The sequence below is a fragment of the Grus americana genome, chromosome 2 (assembly GCF_028858705.1).
Source record: "Grus americana isolate bGruAme1 chromosome 2, bGruAme1.mat, whole genome shotgun sequence".
Taxonomy (NCBI): domain Eukaryota; kingdom Metazoa; phylum Chordata; class Aves; order Gruiformes; family Gruidae; genus Grus; species Grus americana.
Genome location: NC_072853.1, coordinates 157,079,240 through 157,096,984, shown reverse-complemented (window position 1 = coordinate 157,096,984; position 17,745 = coordinate 157,079,240). Strand labels below are relative to the sequence as shown.

At 44.6% G+C, this 17,745-nt stretch overlaps 1 protein-coding gene across 2 annotated transcripts in view; it reads right to left on the bottom strand.

Annotated features, from left to right (window-relative positions):
- Nucleotides 1-1,951: 1,951 nt before the first annotated feature.
- The window catches only part of ADARB2 (adenosine deaminase RNA specific B2 (inactive)), a 314,861-nt gene continuing 299,067 nt past the window's right edge, over nucleotides 1,952-17,745 (bottom strand). Inside the window, exons 8-10 of one of the 2 annotated variants that reach the window (XM_054818308.1) lie at nucleotides 13,732-13,913; nucleotides 8,120-8,298; nucleotides 1,952-5,287 (exon numbers count right to left, since the gene is read on the bottom strand). In XM_054818308.1, coding sequence (XP_054674283.1) covers nucleotides 5,111-5,287; nucleotides 8,120-8,298; nucleotides 13,732-13,913 — 538 coding nt within the window. In that variant the 3' untranslated portion in view covers nucleotides 1,952-5,110. Of the gene's footprint in view, nucleotides 5,288-8,119; nucleotides 8,299-11,183; nucleotides 11,284-13,731; nucleotides 13,914-17,745 lie in introns of those variants that run through there. The other variant, XR_008576089.1, reaches the window with a different exon arrangement.

The window sequence follows — 17,745 nt, the reverse complement described above, 5'->3', positions numbered from 1 at the left end:
ACACAAGCACAGCTATCAAGGTTTAACTGCAGCAGCAGGACTTATTTATTTTATATGAGAAACAGGCACTTCTCTGAAGCCCTCTATTAGTCGATATATCAGCTTGTTCATGTTTTATGTTGTTGCTTTTCCAATATACACTTGGAAAGGAAATAATTGTTCCTGACGATGCTGGGGTCTACGCCTGTAAAGTTTTAAATGCAGTTCTGGTATTTAGCCTTTAAACTTAATGAGATTTAACACAGAATCCATCCATACAATTTACCCTAATGACTGCTTTGTAGTTGTTTTCGGCAGCCAAATCGTGTCACGGTGTCTGCCATGGTCGGGCAGTAGCAGCTACTTCTGGAGGAGAAAACAGGCTGGAAACCGCCTCCTGTGAACTCAGCTGTGGCCAGACTGCCCAGGAGTGGGCTGAGGGGCTGCCAGGCTGATGGGAAGCCCCCGTCAGGACCTCCCCACCTCCACCCTTTGCCCTTCATGGCCAAAGCTGTGCTTGTTCCCTGCATCTGCACCGGGGCTGGTCTCAGCACACCCCCTCCAGAGCCCCTCTGCGAGGAAAGCCAACGCTATGCATGGCTTTTGCCAAGTTCAGAATTTTGGCGTTTGCGTTTTGACACCAAAATAATGATAAGCTCATCACCTTGAGGGAGGATAGTGGTACAAACTGCCTTTCTACTGGTTTAACTTTTTTTTTTTTTTTTTTTTTTTTTCTGTTCAGGACAGTGTTACACTACTGTGACCGTTTTTATTGGTAGGGAAGTAACTGTCTGAGGCTGTGACGAGGGTGAGTATGGAGTTTGCTTTACTAGTTAAAGTAAAATTTAGTGTGCAAATACACTTTGAGATTTACAGATACTGAGAATGTGTTGCTTTTATTATTCAAGGCAAAAGTCCACCATGGGTGGTGGAATCGGGTCAGCTCACAGTGATTTTTTTTCAGACAGACAACTTCACCCTGCAAATGTTTTCTTCTCCCCAATCCTCCTTATTGCACCAAAATACCTAATGACATAGATCCAAGCTAAGGAAATGCAACTGCAGCAAAGTCTTAGCTTGAAAATAAAGTTATGCGTAACCCCTGCCCTGCTATGCTGGGGAATGAAGCCCACGGGATGGTCTGTGTGGGTCTGGCACTGATTTCTTCAACACAAGCAAGCAAAGAGCTGTGGGGCCAGCGATCTGGTTGGGCTCCTTGTGAGGTGTCAGGCTCAATTTCGTCTTGGAACCAAATCTCCACAAGGAGGGTGACAGGGAAATCTCTTTCTAGACAATTTTCACTGTTAGCGTATTTATACTTTGACTGTGGGTGCTTCTGAAAGGCTTTGGAGGCTTTGGTAACACCAGTGATCTCTATGAGGACTGGCCGAGGGAAATCATTTCAAGGCACATGATGATGTTTGTACAATAATGCGTGCTAAACTTTTGTGTGGATGGTGCCATTTGGGCTTTGTGTGACTTTAGTCTGCTGTAGCTGAACACTGATAGGTTAAAGCGAGAATAAACCCAGGACACTCCACCAATGAAGAAGAAATCTGCAGAGATGTACTGATCTTTTCTTCATCACTTTAGTTTTCTTAAGCATCTTTATACAGCAAGTCCCATGTAGTGTGAATTTGCAAAAGCGCATTTGATTTTTATTAAGAAATACCTTTGAGAGTAACCTGGAAGAATCGTATTAGAGATGGACCCAGTTCACTCTTCTTCCCGGATAAGACTGTGTCCCTGTATGGCTTCTTCTACATAAGCGGGCACATCCATCTCTCAATACAAGTGTGTGATTCCTACGATGCATCAAACCCAAACTAAATAAGAACATGTTGTCTGTAGATCTACAGCAGGTGTGTTTAAAAATACGTACTAGCATTTTGGAGCACATTCAAACTGATTGCTAAGCCACAGTGAAAAATGGTCAACAAACAGTGAAAGAACAATTTTACTTGTCATTTTATTCACTTAACAGAAACATTCACTTATCAGGTATCACTGAAGTGCAATTTACAGAACTTAGCAGCAAATTCACATATGTAAATTCAGATTTATTTTCTTTTGTTGTCTTTTTTGTTTCTTTTTTTTTTACAAATATTACAAATGTACATCCATTAGTACAGTATTGCCATTCACTCATGCGTGTTATGTACAGAATCTTCACTAAAGAATTACTACTGAGCAAGTTTTCCTTTGCTTCAGGAAATGCTGCATGTAGGTCATATGTGCTTCTGGGATGTGGTCCCATCACACTCTATCGCTGCACATGATGAGAAGAAGTAGACATTTAAGGTCATATTCAACCCTAGTGCAAGCAGGTGCAACTCCATTGCCTTCAGTGAGATCAGCTGATGCCCATTTGCAGTGGGGACTTGATTTGGTCCCCACTACTAAATTCGTTCTGGCAGCTGAATCCAGGATTGCAGTTATGTATTTCTTGCAACAAAGGATAATTCAATCCCACCACACTTTTCTTTTTGTCCTTAAAAATAACCAGGCACAGTGTTTTGTCACAGTAGCTGCAACACCGGCCTGTGGAGCTATATGCATTAGTTGAGCTGACATCATGCCAGGGCTGGACGAGGGTGGATGAGGGCAGGGAGATGTAAGGACGAGCCATTGAGGTCTCTTGTGTGCTAGATAAAGACTAACTTGGAGAGGAAAAGTAGAAGACACTGCTTTCCCCTGCCCTGCGGATCTCCGCATGAGAAACCTTGTCCTCCTTTCTGGTTGCCCTGTGGTTTCTCTCCCTCGGTGGGAGCAGCTGGAGCCCCTGGGACCACCACTGCCAGTATCACCCACACCTTCTCCCACACCTCCAGTCATGGGCCTGACTGCCCACCCACCGCCCCTCTGGGCACCTTTGCTGCCCAGAGCACGCTGGAGGTCTGCACCAGTGACAGCTCTGTTAGAGGCTGGGACCGTGTGGAGGTACTGGGAAGCTCCAGAAGGTGCCAAAAATATTCTGAATGTTAACCAGAAGAGCTGACAAAGTGGTCAAAGTATTGACAAAGTGGTTACCACAAAATGCTTCCATTACTGAAACATCTCAGGGCTTTTTTTTTTTTTAACTATTTCTACTCTAAGGATTTTTTTTTATATATTTTTGGTAGTTAATATGGAATGTATTATTTTGCTGAAAAGGTTTCTGGAAGGGGAGAGCTTTGTTTTATCTAATTTAAAAATTCTAGTTTATCACAATTGTTTTTATACAAGACACTATAGATACATCTTGTAGTTTATAATCTAAAAATAAAATCTCATCAAAATACTGTAGCTATTCTATTGTGGGCATCAATAAACAATGTATTTACTGTATATGGCTCTCCAAACATGATAAACCCTATACAAAGAGCATCTATCTTTATTGATAGGAACAGTTTCCCGTGTAAAGGAAATTACATGGAAAAATATGAGCCTTATGTTGTTTGAAAAGTAACTCAGCTTGACAGTTCTGAGAAAATACCAAGACAATTATCACAAATCAGTATCAGCATGTTATATACAGATTTAAAGAGAATCACAGGAATAAAAAAGAAAACAGTAGTTATATACCCGCAAATCCTGTCATTTAAAAACTCAAAACTGGAAAGAAATATACAGGGTATTTGAAGGTTGGTTCTGCAGTGGGACTATCAAAGCTCAGTTCTCCCATGACTGTATCTTCTGCATTCTGATGAAGTTTGGGATGGTTCAAAGATGAGATTATATCAGATTCAGCCACAGTTATGAAGAAAACATTTAACTGTTTGGTGCTACTTGTCTCCTAACTAAAAAGCTCCACCTGCCTCTCAGGCTGCAGATGAACATGAATAATAATAATAATACTTGGCATTTACACCGAGCTAGAATCTGAGACACAGAGCTAGTTTTTAGATTAAGACCTTACCCAAGCCTGTAGTTACATCTGCTCCACTTACGTCAATTGGACTATGTGGGGAGGTAAAACTCACTGCAAGAGCGACAGAATCTGGCTTACACTGTTGCATATCACCAGAGCACTTTGATCCTGCCAAGTTCCTTAGATGTGAAGCAGGTAAGTATTATTATCCCCATTTGACAGGTGGAGAAACTGAGGCAGGAGAGAGCCAAGTATCAAGTGGGCTCTCTTGTTTGGGATGTCTTAGTTGTGGCTACCCAACCCAGTGATTTTTCACATGTATGGAGCATCCTGAGCTCATACCCACTTAATTTAGAGCTGTGGATCATCAGAAGCTTTGAAATCTGAGGGTCTGGGTCCTGGCTCTAGCCTGCCTGATTTTAGGCAGCTACCTGAAGCTCCAGAGCTAGGAGCATCGTCCCACTGGTCTTCATCGGCAGCCCCTGCAGACCTGTGCACCTCCGCAGGCAGCGCAGGGTTGAATTGCCCTCTTGAAGAGCATCTGCATCCCGGCTGGTGTCTAAAGGTCACATGTAATAAACTGGGCCCAAATAATTAAAATTTGCAGTGTGCAAAACTTGTGGCCAGATTTGAAGATTTGGTGGGAAGTGTTTTGTCCAAGGCGTCAGAAGGAATAAGTGTAAAAACCAAAGGAATCCTGACGCCCGGCTTTGTGGAAAACGGAGTTTGAAAATGCTGCATATCTTTGAGGTCCAAATTCTTTCTCACAGATTTAGGCAGCTAACAGGATGATTTTTGCATAGAGGTTAGACACCTTTTTTTGTGGATGATTATGGATGCTCTGAGACCTGCTGTCATGCTGTGTGCCTGGGGTACTTCTATCTTTGCTGACTATCTTCCATTATTCAGTGATCACTCTTGCACTAATTGTGTGAGGGAAAACAAACTCTATTTGGATCAGACAGGTGGCCTGCTAACGCCTCAAATCAGTAAGAACCAACAGCAAGAAACAATGAAAAGCAGAATCTTTGTGGGGGTGGCATTATAATTTGGGCAGGTACATTCTTGGGAAGGGATCATGAAAAAGCAGTTTTCTAAAGTCGAGTTCAGTGCATCAGACACATTTCTAGTTATGTATTTCCAATACAGAATTAAAAGCAAATATTCCCATGGAGGTTGCTGTTAAATCTCAAAATGCTTTGATTCTCTCGGCTCACGCGTCCTGCCTAGCCTTCTCTCCAGCTGATTTGATCCGGTCATGTAGCAAAGGTGTCAAGTGATTTATACAGTTAGTAGGAACTGATCTTGCTCTGGGGGTTTCTTCACCCAGGTGCCCAGACCGGCTTTCTGAAATGCTTTAAACAGCTGCTGCTTGACAGACTGGTACGTCTGAGCCACCAGCTTTGCCTCACTGTACACTGATGGCATGTCTCCATGGCTTGGTATTCGTGTGCTCAGCTGCAGAACAAAAATCAGGGAAGGGGAAAAAAATCAAATAATAATAAAAAAAATCAACTGATGAGCCAAAAGAAACAGGAGGCTTCAGTAGCTGTATAATCTTCCTGTCTACATTTCATAAGCAACAAACAAACTATCACTGTGCTTTGTGTGTTTGCTTTTGGTTTAACAACAAAAATACAGGGAAGCAATAAATGCCTGTGACATGGTTTCGAGCCATCGCCAAGAGGAATGGGGTAAACAGCTTTGCCTCGGAGTGGGCATAGGCAGTAGCAAATCTTGGTGTGTTTTACAAAGGCAAAAACCTACTTCTCAGTTAAGATGACTTTTCGGAAAAAAAAAAAAAGAAAAAAAATTCTTCCTGGTGATCTTTAAAGAATGTGCTCGGTTTAGCCTGGGAAGCGGAGCTGCTCAGCGTTTCCAAGTAATGCCGAGAGACACAAGAAGGAGGGTCCCCTCCCACACTCTCCCCTTTTCCCTCTTTAATCTGTTATTGTCAGAAATGCTGTGAAACCTGCTCAGGACAGGGCAGAAATCAGGCGTCAGGATTAGTGCTGGTGCAGGAAAACTGGACGCTCTGTCGGGACACCGGATCTGTCTCAGGAGACAATGGCTCATGTCCACCGCCCCTTGCCACCCAGAGCACACACGTGGGAGTGAGCACCCTTCGCTGTGCAGAAGGACTAAGTAAACAACCTCTCCTGACCCGCCAAAGTCTTAACAGCCAGCAGTGAGGCTTTGACATTATATGAAAGAAACTCAAGTCTGGAAAATGCCTTAGAGCAAGCAGACGGGTGAAAGTCCAACGCTTACAAGCCAGGGAAATAGCACCCTGTAGGAAAAAGCACCCTCAAAGCACAGCCTTGGAGAGCAAACAGCACCGTTTCCCTTCTTTCTAAATAGGAGAGATGCTGAAAAGCAGATTAAAGGAAAAGGTGAATGCACAGCATGAAATGAGCTGCTCCAGTCGGGGTGGCACTGGCACACCACGGGGTGCATTGGTCCAGCCAGCTCAGGCATCAGTGGGCCACAAGCTGGGCTGGCCAGTGGCAGGTCCCCTCCAGCTGCCCCTTTGTTACCCAGAGGTGGACACCAATGACATTATCAAATGTTTTGTTTTGTCAAAAGCAAAAGTGCCCTGCTCAGCCATGAGTTACTCCCTCCTGCTCACACCAACCCCATCCCGGGTGCCACCCAGGTGCAGTCCAGCTCCCCTGGCCATAGTCCTGGCCATACCCTGTCCTGGGGACCAACTTGTCCCAGGTTGTGTTCCCATAAGGATCCCTCCACTTTGGGGGCAGCAGGAGTGCTTCTCACCCCCTCTTCCCATGCCACTTGCTGTGCAAGAAATGGGTTGGGACCTGGGCATGAAGTCCAGGCTGGTCCCTTCTGCTCCCACCAGACTCAGGGTCCCTGCTAGGTCAGGTCATGCCACTGCCCGGGCTGGGATGAGTCCCACCAGCCTCCTTCCCTAGGGTCTACTGCAGAGCAGAACCACCCCTGTGGGCTGGTCCTCATACCTCCCCACCCTGCCTGTTCCTTTGCCTTCTGGAATGACTTTGTTGGTGGAAGTGGCTCCAGACTTCCCTGCCATCACTCTGCCTTGTTCTTTTCCACTCAATTCCCAATAGTAAAAACGTTTTGGCACTTAATAATTTTTTCTTGTCCTCATCTTCTCCCACTCTACATGGAAGGCAGGAAAATTCTTGACAAACCTCCTTATAGCAATTTAATATTCTAGCAGTGAAAGCAGGTGGGCTGAAAAGACTCTTTGCATTTTCCCTGCTGCTCCTCCTCAAAGTGGTGGGGTCAGGTTCACCACGTTGGGATCTGTGTCCTTCTCTCCCCCAGCACCTCCTTGAAGGGTCAGACAAGAGGAGAAATGGTGGCTCCAGAACCAGGAATAATGAGAAGAAAATTTCCTTATTCCACAACAAGCTTCTTCCTATATGTCCTACATCCCTAGGCTCCACTCTGTAGTTTTTGGCCATCCATCTGTCCTGCCATGGTCTCCTGTCTGTGGGAAGCAAACTGAAGTGTGAGGGCAGATTGACTTTGCTGCCATTTTAAATAAGGGAAGTCCATGGCCATCTTCCTTAGAGAAATCAGGGCTGTCAAGGGGTGGTGGCCATTTTAGTTAAGTACAGCCTGTAGTTTTAATGCCATTAAATTGTGCTGCTGCTGAATGTAATCAGAGAGCCTTCAGCACCTGGCCACTCACCCTGTGAGGAGCATCTGTATCGTTGTATGGATTTATCAGCACATCTGGGAGAGTGGGGAAGAGGAGGGGAGTGGGCAATCCACAGCACCTGCTTTTGTCAGCTAAATTGTGTGAGATTGGGAGTGGTTCAAGTTGGGAGTCTAAACCCCTGTGGAACAATGAAGTGAGGTAGAAGCCTCCAAGGCAATGAAAAATACTTCCTTTAGGCCTCTAAGATTTAATGAGTTGAGTACTCCCCTTACAGTCAAAGGGATACCTGAGGTGAGATGCATAATAAATTACCCAGTTGTGCTTGAATGGACACTTAACACTCTCTTGGTTTTCGACTGCTCATCTGAGCATGGCTCCATTGCCAGGGACAGCCAGAACACCCATCTCCCCTCCCAACCCCTCTGGGTTTCTGCCCTTGGCTTTCTCTGGACACTCAGCTCCCATAGCTGACCCCACAGGCTCTTGGCTCCTGATCCTCTCCCAGACCCTACCAGGAGGGACGCACGACACCTGTGGAAGCTGCAGCTTCATCATGAGATTGCTAAAACAGGGTTGACATTGGGGTAAGGACTAGCCCACCCAGGGCTGGTGGCAGTGTCCTGTCAGTGCATTACACCTACCTTGCCATGAAGCTTTGCCCACCGAGTGAAGAACATGTGCTTGCAGAGCCGTGAAGGACTCCCGCAGGTCCTCTTCCCTGTTGTGGCATTGATAACCTCCAGGTCAGTGTTCCCCACAATCCAGTTCACACTGAAGCCAGGAGATTTTCCGGGCTGCCGAGCGTCAGCGTGGCTAACCCCTGGCAGGAGAGAAGAACACCAGTAACATCCAGTGCTCAAAACCCTCAGAGGCTGCTAACATGTGGTGGGTTGTTGTGGCGCATGAGACATCCCTGAGCAAACATGCTGGCATTGTGCACTGCACGTGCGGTTGTCACCATCAGTTAAATCTTACCAGTCCGAGTATCTTAGGGAGACATAATTTAGAAATTCCTAGAGATATTTTTCCACCTTGCAGGCAAACTTTTCGTTAGCCTAAGGAGAGCCATTAGATTGTACTGTGTGGTATTGACAGCAGTGTGACGGTTGCTGAGTGAAATCTTTCAGAAAGGCTTTTATGGGATAACTGGATTTTAAAAGGCACTAAGCAGCAAAGTGCTTTTGCCATGAGTTCCTCCAGGTGAGCTTTCCATGGTCCAGCGTATTTATCTGCTATTAACTGCTGGGGCCTTCACTGTGATGGGAAGGCTAAATCACCATGGGTATAAATGGGGGATGAGAAAAACCAAAACATACGTTTCATCATCACAGAGAGATTATTAGATTCAAGTTAATAATGACCTTGTAGACATCACAGACCTACACAGAAAACTCTTGATCCCCACCTTGTGTCTGCCTGTATGATTCCTACCCTGTATGGGTGCAGCAATCTCTTTAAGAGCTAGTTAGCATCCTAATGGCAATATTTTGGACATTTTTAAGTGGAATGCATCTTATTTAGACAGCTACAATGATGATGTTTTTGATCACCTGGGGTGTCATTCATGACCTTTGTGTCATTCAGATGGTGAGTTTTGGACATCTGAATCACATACTGGAGTCCTCTGGGTGAGACCTCCTTGGCTCTAAATGCAGATCAAGGCTGTGAGGTCAGGTGTGTGAGAGACTTATTTTTAATCAGGTAAATTCCCATCTCTTCTCAGCCTTTCCATGAGTTCTGCTGCTTAGTCTTTCCAAGGAAATAAGAGGAATAAAGTGGTTGGTTTATTTTCCAGCAGAGGATAAATGCAACCAAGTGAATTCATTAGTGCTTTTGGGAGCAAAAATCAACACTGGGAGCTTCCAAGGCTGGAAAAGACAGTGTGACCTGAAATCTGAATAGTCTGGAAAACATGGGCATTGGATGATGTGTTTGGATCCAGCTGTTGAGTCCCTCTCTGCTAATTTGCTGTGTGGGCCGCTAGCCTGCAAACCTGGACAAGAAAAGCCGCTGTGGTGAGCAGGCAGGTGGGGACGTGCCGGTGGGCAGGGGCTGGCTGGCACGGCCGCCCTGGCACAGGCCAGCACCAGGGCTGCATCTCTGTTTCCAAACGCCAGCTCCTGCCGGAGTCCCTGCCTGCAGCAGCTCCAGCAACAGCTCATGGTTTGCACAGCTTGATGGGGACCTGCTTTCATTGCTCCTGGGTGGACGGCAACAAAAAAAGGTCCTTTGCATTTTCCACCGAAGGGTTTCAAAGAAATTTTGCAGAGAGGGAGAAGTACTCATACGGGCTGTTCGGAGAGTAGGAGATTAAAGAAAAGAGATCAAAGCCCATCCTTTCCAAAATGCCCCTTCTTGCACACCATAAGCATCTGCTGATCTCACGCAGAACAGGAGGAGATGGGAGCTGGTGGGAACCTGGCATCCATTGCTGCATTTAAACGTGCTGAGCTTGGTAAGCCCCTGCACGAGACCAGGGAGAGGTGGAGGGCTGTGCAGGGTCAGCCGTGGCAGAGACGCTGCCTCTGCAGCAGCTCCTGCCTCCTGCCTGGGGCCTCTCAGCATCACGGGAAGCAATGCTGGTGAGGGATGTGCTCCCTCTGCTCCTTCCAGTGTGGTCCCCTCTGCCCTGGGAGGGAGCCGCCAGAGCCAGATGGGACTGAGCACACAGAGAGAGAGAGAAAGGTGGCCATTGAAGGGAAAAAAATTAAACCACTTTGTATCAGTGACAAAACTGGAATTGCAGAAATCATCTCAGTCACTGGGACTGATCTTGCTGCCGTGTGTAGAAGAGAATTACAGCTAAGTCATAACCTCACCCAGGATTTGTAAACACATTCATGTCGTATTAATACCTTTTTCAATTTTTTTTGCCCCCTGAGATAACAGATCAGTCTGTATCTAAAGCTCCGGTTCACCTAGGCAACAGGATATAAACTGAGAGCCTGAAAATCAGATAGCTGTCTGGCGCTATTCGAACGCCTCTATACAGAACAAGATGCAAACAGATCAAAATCACTTGTTTGACACTATGCACCAGTCTCTGTCAAGATAGCACCCAAAAGCTGAGAGGACTGAGTGCCAAAAAACGCTATAGCAAACCCCCTGCTGTGCAAAGTTGCCACAGGCCACTAAAGCAATATAAATGCTGTGAAAACACTGACCAGAGGAAATGAAGGAAAGGCTGCACGGAGGACAGAGCAGGCTGTGGGTGCCCATCAGATGGGGGCTGTACACCCCTGCCCAAGCCCGGGACCTCCCTCTGCTCTCGGTGGTCTACTGTGAGAGTCGGGAGTTTGCCCCAGTGCCTGGAAAACCTTTCACGCTGTTTTGGCTTTCATGCTTTCTCTTTCCAGCTATCATATATAAGTACACATATTTAGGTAAGTAGAAGGTATTTTCACATTGTTTTCTGAATGCAAGAGAAGATGCTTCAAAGAAAACACCATGAGCCTCATGACAGATGCAAATACAGAGCCTAGATATATTCTCTGATTGTTGTTTTTGATCCTTTTTTAACACTTTTTTCATGTTTTTCTTTTGACAAATAATTGTTCTGATTTTATTTGAAAGGTAACACCCAAATAATCTAGATAATTTTCTCTCCTTTATGTAAAACATCCTCCTTAAAACCAACACAACAGAGTACAATAGGAGACTGTAGAAACTAGAAGGAAAAGAAGTCTTTGTACAAATAATATGAACTTGAGTATTGTGAGATATGAAATGAAATCTGTCCTCATTCTCCTCTGTCTCCTAGCAGAGCCCCATGCCTCTTCAGGATATTCTTTAGAATGGCCTCAGTCTTAAGAGAAAAGGAAATAAAAATGACACAGCGCTTTTCTTTCTTCTGAAAAATACACCCGAGAGAAATCCCAGTGAATGAGTGGATTTCCATCTGGCTGGGACTGGAGTGAGTGGAAAATCTCACCGGTTATTCTCCTGCAGGGCCAAGGAGTTATCTCAGGATATCTCATCACACGCTATGACTCTCCTCTCCATTGAAATGTTTGTGCCGCTGTGATCAAGTGACAAAATAATCGGCATCCTTACAATTGACGGACTCCTGCAATTTGAAATCCCTGGCTGGCCTGATCCCTGAGAGCAGTGTGGGAGGTAGACTTGCCTGGCTGAGGTTGCTGAGGTTTGGTCTCTAATGCATTTGGTGTGGCTTTTGCTCGGTGCCCATTTCCTTCGTCACTGGATATGCTGTCAGCACAGTTTTCCATGTAAGAGAAATGCAGCACAAGCCTCAGCGATGTAAGTTTTAAGCAGTATTGGCTCCCTGGGATTTGTGGGGGAGGGAAGATTACAAATAATGGCTTTAGAGACAAAAACAATGTAGACAGAGGGAGACAGATTCCTCCCACTGCCGGGCTGAGAAAACCCGCACACACAACCGAAAGCAAAGCGAAAGCTTTTCCTAACAGAAGTTTCAGGGAAGGAAGAAGCCAGCCATGAAACATGCAGATATTTAAAGTGACACAAGGGCCCCTCTGATGCATTCCTAACTCCCCTGAAATCTCTGGCAATGGCTCTTGCACATAAATGCACACTCGGGCCAAGTATGAGCCATTACATTTACTCCGCAAGACCAACCCAGCAAAGTAATAGCTGTTCTGCGGTTAAATCTCTTATTAAATCACTTATTGTGTTTTCAGTCTTTCAACAGTTCAGGTGGGTTTTCCTGTACATCCTGCAGATGCAGTGAAAGTGAGTGTGATTTTGATCTTAATGTATGGGTGAACTGATAACGAGTTAGGGCTGGCACAGGATGAAATCAGCTTCCCCAGTGGGAGATGCAGAGGCTTCTGGCAAGCAGGGGTGTGTTGCCAAAATAACAGCCACGTTCGGGAAATGGAGAGATTTTTCCTGACCAGCTGCAAGTCCTTTCCTTCCTCCTGCGTGGAGGCAGTATGTGGCGCAGGAAAGAAGAGGGGCCGAGTCTTGCCCATGCTGGACCAGGGCAGGAGGGACAGGAGGGACGGAGTGGTGGAGAAGTGCGGAGCACAGTTTCCCGCATACTTGCATTGCACAATCTTTGCACTGAAGAGTTAAAAAATGGAGATAAGCTGTTCAAATAAGGATAAGCCTTTTGACCTACTCGCCTCACAACATGTACATGCACATTACGCTTACCAGATGTACTAAACCACACAGAACCTGAGAATTTCCCCCGTGGCTAAACTATCACTTCTTCCTCAGCCAAACTTACTTTGTCACAAGGACACATTAAAAAAAAAAAAAAAAGAAATATATAAGGGATGAAATAGCATTCTCCTGTCTGAGGAACCTAGAGGACTTTGGAAGGCGATGGTGTCCTCCACTAAAGCATCCTGTAACCCTGACATCATATTGGTGTCTCAGGGAATTCTTCTGAAGAACAATTATCAGAGTCTAAAAGTTGTATAAGGGTATAATCCTGTGCAGAACTGGTGGTCCTTAGTGCTCACATGCCTCATGAGGATCTGAAAGCATTCAAGACTCTGGGATTTTCTGTGGTGAGGCTGGACGGCTGCTGCTTGGCTGGTAGTTAGGGAACCAGGAGTCAGGGAGATGGACAAGAAGGGATCAGAGACCCGGGGTGGGCACAGGGGCTGGGAAGGAGAAGTGGTGGCAGTGAGAACAGCCCAAAAGATAGCTGGAAGTCATGGAGATGCTCACACAACAGGCAGCAGCCTCGTCAGACAGCAGCAATACCTTCCCAAGGTCTGCTGAGCAGGCAGGGTGTCCTGCATGAATGAACAGCCCTTTTCTCATGGCCATCTGCTCCAAACACGATGGCTACCAAGTGGTGAAGGAGCAGGGGCTCCGAATAAGGGGCACTGATGGCACGACTGCATGCATGGGGACGGAGATGGGAGGGCTGGTTCTCTTGACTCCACACATTTGGGTGAAGGAGAGCAGAATGGGAGAGAGTTAAATCTAAAATTTACTGAAAACTTCCTCCCTGGTTTTTAGAAATCTTTTACTCAGTCACACACTTTTCTCCACTTTGAGCAGTCTTTGTACAGTGTTAGTTTTCCTAGTCAGCTTATACCCACTACTGATCCTTTTTGTGGTCCCTGCATATGAAAAAGGAACTGGATTTAAATGCATCCGTTTCCTCATTCTAAAAATTCATACTCTGCAGGAAAAAAAAAAAAAAGGCACAGGCTAATGGTTTACTTACAAGTAAACTTTTCTGTTGGTGACCGGCACAATTAGTGATGGGAGAGGGAATCATTTGTCTTGCAGGCAGGTGTTTGCTTACCACTGAGAAGCAGCTGATTGCGCCGGTAGGAAGCTGGCAGCTGACCAACGTCTTCTATTCTATGGCTCATTACCCGGGAAAGGTGACCAGTGTGATAGAGGCTTCCCACAATGATGCTGTGCAAGTACATGGGTTCGATGAAGGAGCTGAGGAGAGCACCTTGGAGCCCAAGGATGTTCCATCTGGAAAAGAAATTCAGGAGCAATAAAACACATGGGTGGAGGAATGGCCACAAGAGAGCTGCCCTGGGAAAATCAGCAAAGGCCAGCACATGGGCTGGAGGGTTGAGGGATGAAACCATGCCTGTCCCTGTCCTATGGTGCATGAAGCACTGCACTGTTGGGTTATTATACACCCGTGGACTGATTCCCCTTCTACGATGGTTTGAGAGTGCTGTGATGCCACTGACTTAAGGGATGTATTTCAGTCTTGTGTTATTGCAGAGGCCTCCTGTTGAGAGCTATTCTTTATTAAAGCATTTTGTATTTGATAAACATTCATTTAGCATTTCTTTAGCAGAATTTTTTTTTCTGCATCTATAATGTCACACTTGCAATGGTAGAGCTAAAATGAGTGCTTTTGTTATTCTACCTTTATTTACCATTTGTCATACATTAGTACCATCCCCTAGTCATACAGCCAAGATAACACGTGACTTAAGTGGCCAAAATCAAATCCTGGTCCTGAAGAGAAAAAAAGAGCTATACCTTTAGGCAATTTATTTGTAACCAATAGTTTGACCTGCTCTAAAGTGTTCAGAGTGATGGATATGTCTCACCCTGTTGCTGTCTTAAAGGTGCAACAGAGTGATGGTGGGAACCTTGGGGCCATCAATCTGTTAATGACTGTGACCTCCATACTACTGCTGTTGGATTAGTTGCCAGAACTGTTCTGCATTTTCATATTCTATGATGTTTTACATCAAGCTAGGTACAACCATGACAGGGTGCATGCTCTAAATTCTTCAGGGGATAGGTAATTGGTTAAAAAGTGGAAAAATTAAAATGGGAAAAGATATCATGATGCGGTTGCCTTCTTGGCAAACCTATTTAGCTCATCCCATCTAACAAGAAGGTGTTCCCCACCACACTAACATGCTTTTTTACACTTGGATAATATTTTTAAACAAGTCGAACGCTGTCAGTCTGTTTGAATAGTTTTGAGTTCAGGAGTTCAAACTGAAAACGCTTCAGAAGATGTAGTTTTGGAGAGCGTATTTTGGTTCATTAAAAACCAAACCACTGGCAACATTTGGAACTCCATAGCTGACTGAAGGAAAGGGTAAGAGGTGCCTGCTATTTAAGGCAACATCCAGTGGCTGCCATGCTAAATAATGTGTTTAAAGCACAATCTCCATCAGCAGCAAGCATTATGTAGCTAATTTCTTACATCATTGTTCTTTTCATTAATTAACATTTCTCAACCGTTAGTGCAATTATTGCAGTGCCTCCGTGCTGTATGTCTCTTTTCATGATTAATAAGGAGTCATTATATTTCCCTTTCCTGAAGCAGTCAATTAACACGGAATACTTTCCATTAATTACTGAATGTTTAAAACCAGCATGCTGTACCTGGAGAGCAATCTGCTCTAGGAACCTGTGACACCAATTGCTTTAAAAAGTTCTCTTTAAATTTTATTCCAAAAACACAAGCAATTTAGCTGGCTATATTAATTTGCCTCCGAAGCAGGGCTGTGAATGAGAAACATCTTTTAATCTCATGCAAGAAAAGGCAGCCATCTGGCTGCTGAGGATTTCAGAGTCAGACTCTCCCTGTCTCCCTCTGTAAATGCAGGTCATTAAAGTAATGTGTTCATCTACATAAAACTCAAATGGAATATAAAAGGTAATATTTATATACAAACAATTTAGTCCCACAATTTAAACACTCATTGGTTTTATGAAACATTTACTTTAGTTGATCAGATTTGCATAACTTCATTTGTGGAAAAAAAAAGTGTGGCCATTCCTGCAAATAACACCACTTTTAAAGGAAGGAACTAGCTGCCTCTTTGAGTAAATATCATGATGCAAAATTAATAATGCAAGCTTAAGAAATATAGCTGAGTTCAGCTAACAGTACTATGCCTCTGACCAGCTTCTAAGGTGAGTGAAAAAATTAGACAGTGATATCTTTATCCACACAGAAACTTGTAAGATATCAGTGTTGTTTTCAACACCGGACATTTCCTTAAAAAAACCTTGTATATTTGATTGAAGGAGAGAAAAGAGCAGCTAAACAGAAAAACAACATATGTTCAACAATATCTGAATTTTAGCAATATGCAAGAAATTATCTGAGCTTTATTTACTAAAATAGGGGATTGTGTTCAAATCATCAATTACAAAGTAATAATGATGATGTAATTTAAATTCTTTGCAAGGAACCTGCCTTTTCTTTAGAGATATTTCTCTGTCTAACTTTGAACATGTTCATCCTAGTGTAAAAAGGGATGCATAAGATGTCAATGGAATTACATTATTGGAAATCATAGTATAAGCATGGTCAGGTCATCCCCTATGTATTAAAAGAATTTAATAAACATTAATTAATTCTCACAATGCTGCTGTGAGGTAAAACCCCATTTTTATACACCCCAGGGAACCAAGGCAGAAAGGCAGCACGATTTACTGAAGTCTGCTGCGTTATTTGGAGGCAGAGCTGGAGTCCACATCTTCTGGATACAATAATTGTTCCTCAATACAACCCTGTTTTCCCATCCCAAAAGAAGACCCAGGCAGCTGTAGGGGGTAACAAAACACCTATACCAGCCATGGTGGGTTTTGACTTCAAGGTATAAGTAGATACAAGACAAATTGGACGGAGGGGCCAGACAGAAAAAACAAGGGAGAAGAAACATAACAAAGAATGCAGGGCAGGAGAGCAAGCCGTGCCTGATGGGTAGAAGGTGGTGTAAAAAGAGACTGTCCCAGAACCAGACAGCATCCTACGGTAGGAACGACAGAGAAATCAGAAAAGGTGCTGACACTGAGAAGGTGATATTCGGTGGGGACTGCTTGCTGGGTCTTCTTGAGCAATGCCAAGGCTGGTGTCCACCATGGTGGTGGCGGTGGGGATATGAGATGAGGGTGATGGCACTGCCACCTGTACGCTGGCCACTTCCCGGCTCAACACAGCACTGTTTTAGCAGCATCCATTCAGAGGAGAGGGAGGAAAAAGCAGAGAAGGAGCTTCGCTTTCAAGTCTAGCCCAGGTTTGGCAAAGTGTTTGGCTGGTTCTTTCTGGAAAGCAGCCCCGAGCACGTGCGTGAGCCCCACTGTCCCAGGGGTGTGCAAGAGCATGTGCATGAGCCCCAAGTCCTAGGAAAAGAGGGGTCCTGTGCTGAGCTGGCCAAAACAAGACCCTTGCACTGCTGCTCTTGTCCTTCAGAGCACAGTAAAACCACATTAATGATGGGGGAAATTTTCGGTTACTCATTCGGCTTCTGTTCTGTGGATAAAAAGACCTACCTTGGAGGGCAGCCAGTTCAGTATTTTGCATAAACAATAGATTTAACTGACAAGTATTTGGGGAAGGTCTTTTATCCTGTGTATTGTCCATCCCTTGACCAGCAAACATGGCTAATGTACTGACTTGGTCCTTTGATAGCTGAACATCTATGGGATTATTTGTAGGTAGATGATAGGGAAAGATCTGTCTGAGCAACAGTGAAACTATCAATAAGGGTGCTCATTTTTGAAGGAGCTATTTCTCTGTAGCCTAATTTAGGTCCATGAAAGTAGCTGTGTTCCCATCTGTAACAAAGTGCTCTCTTCAAATGTGGCTTTTCAAAATAAAATTATTATTCAGAGCAATGCAGTGTTACATTTTGGGTCCTCAATATATCAAAGTGACTTTTCTCGCTATGAGGAAATATGCTGGATCATTCTGAATTTTCCTAATTGTGCAAGATTTTAAGGGCTGTTTTCAAGGGCACACATCTCTTGAATAACTTCTATGCTGTGTGCTTTGTAATAACCCTTCCAATAAAGTGAAAATTAACCCACTGCTCCC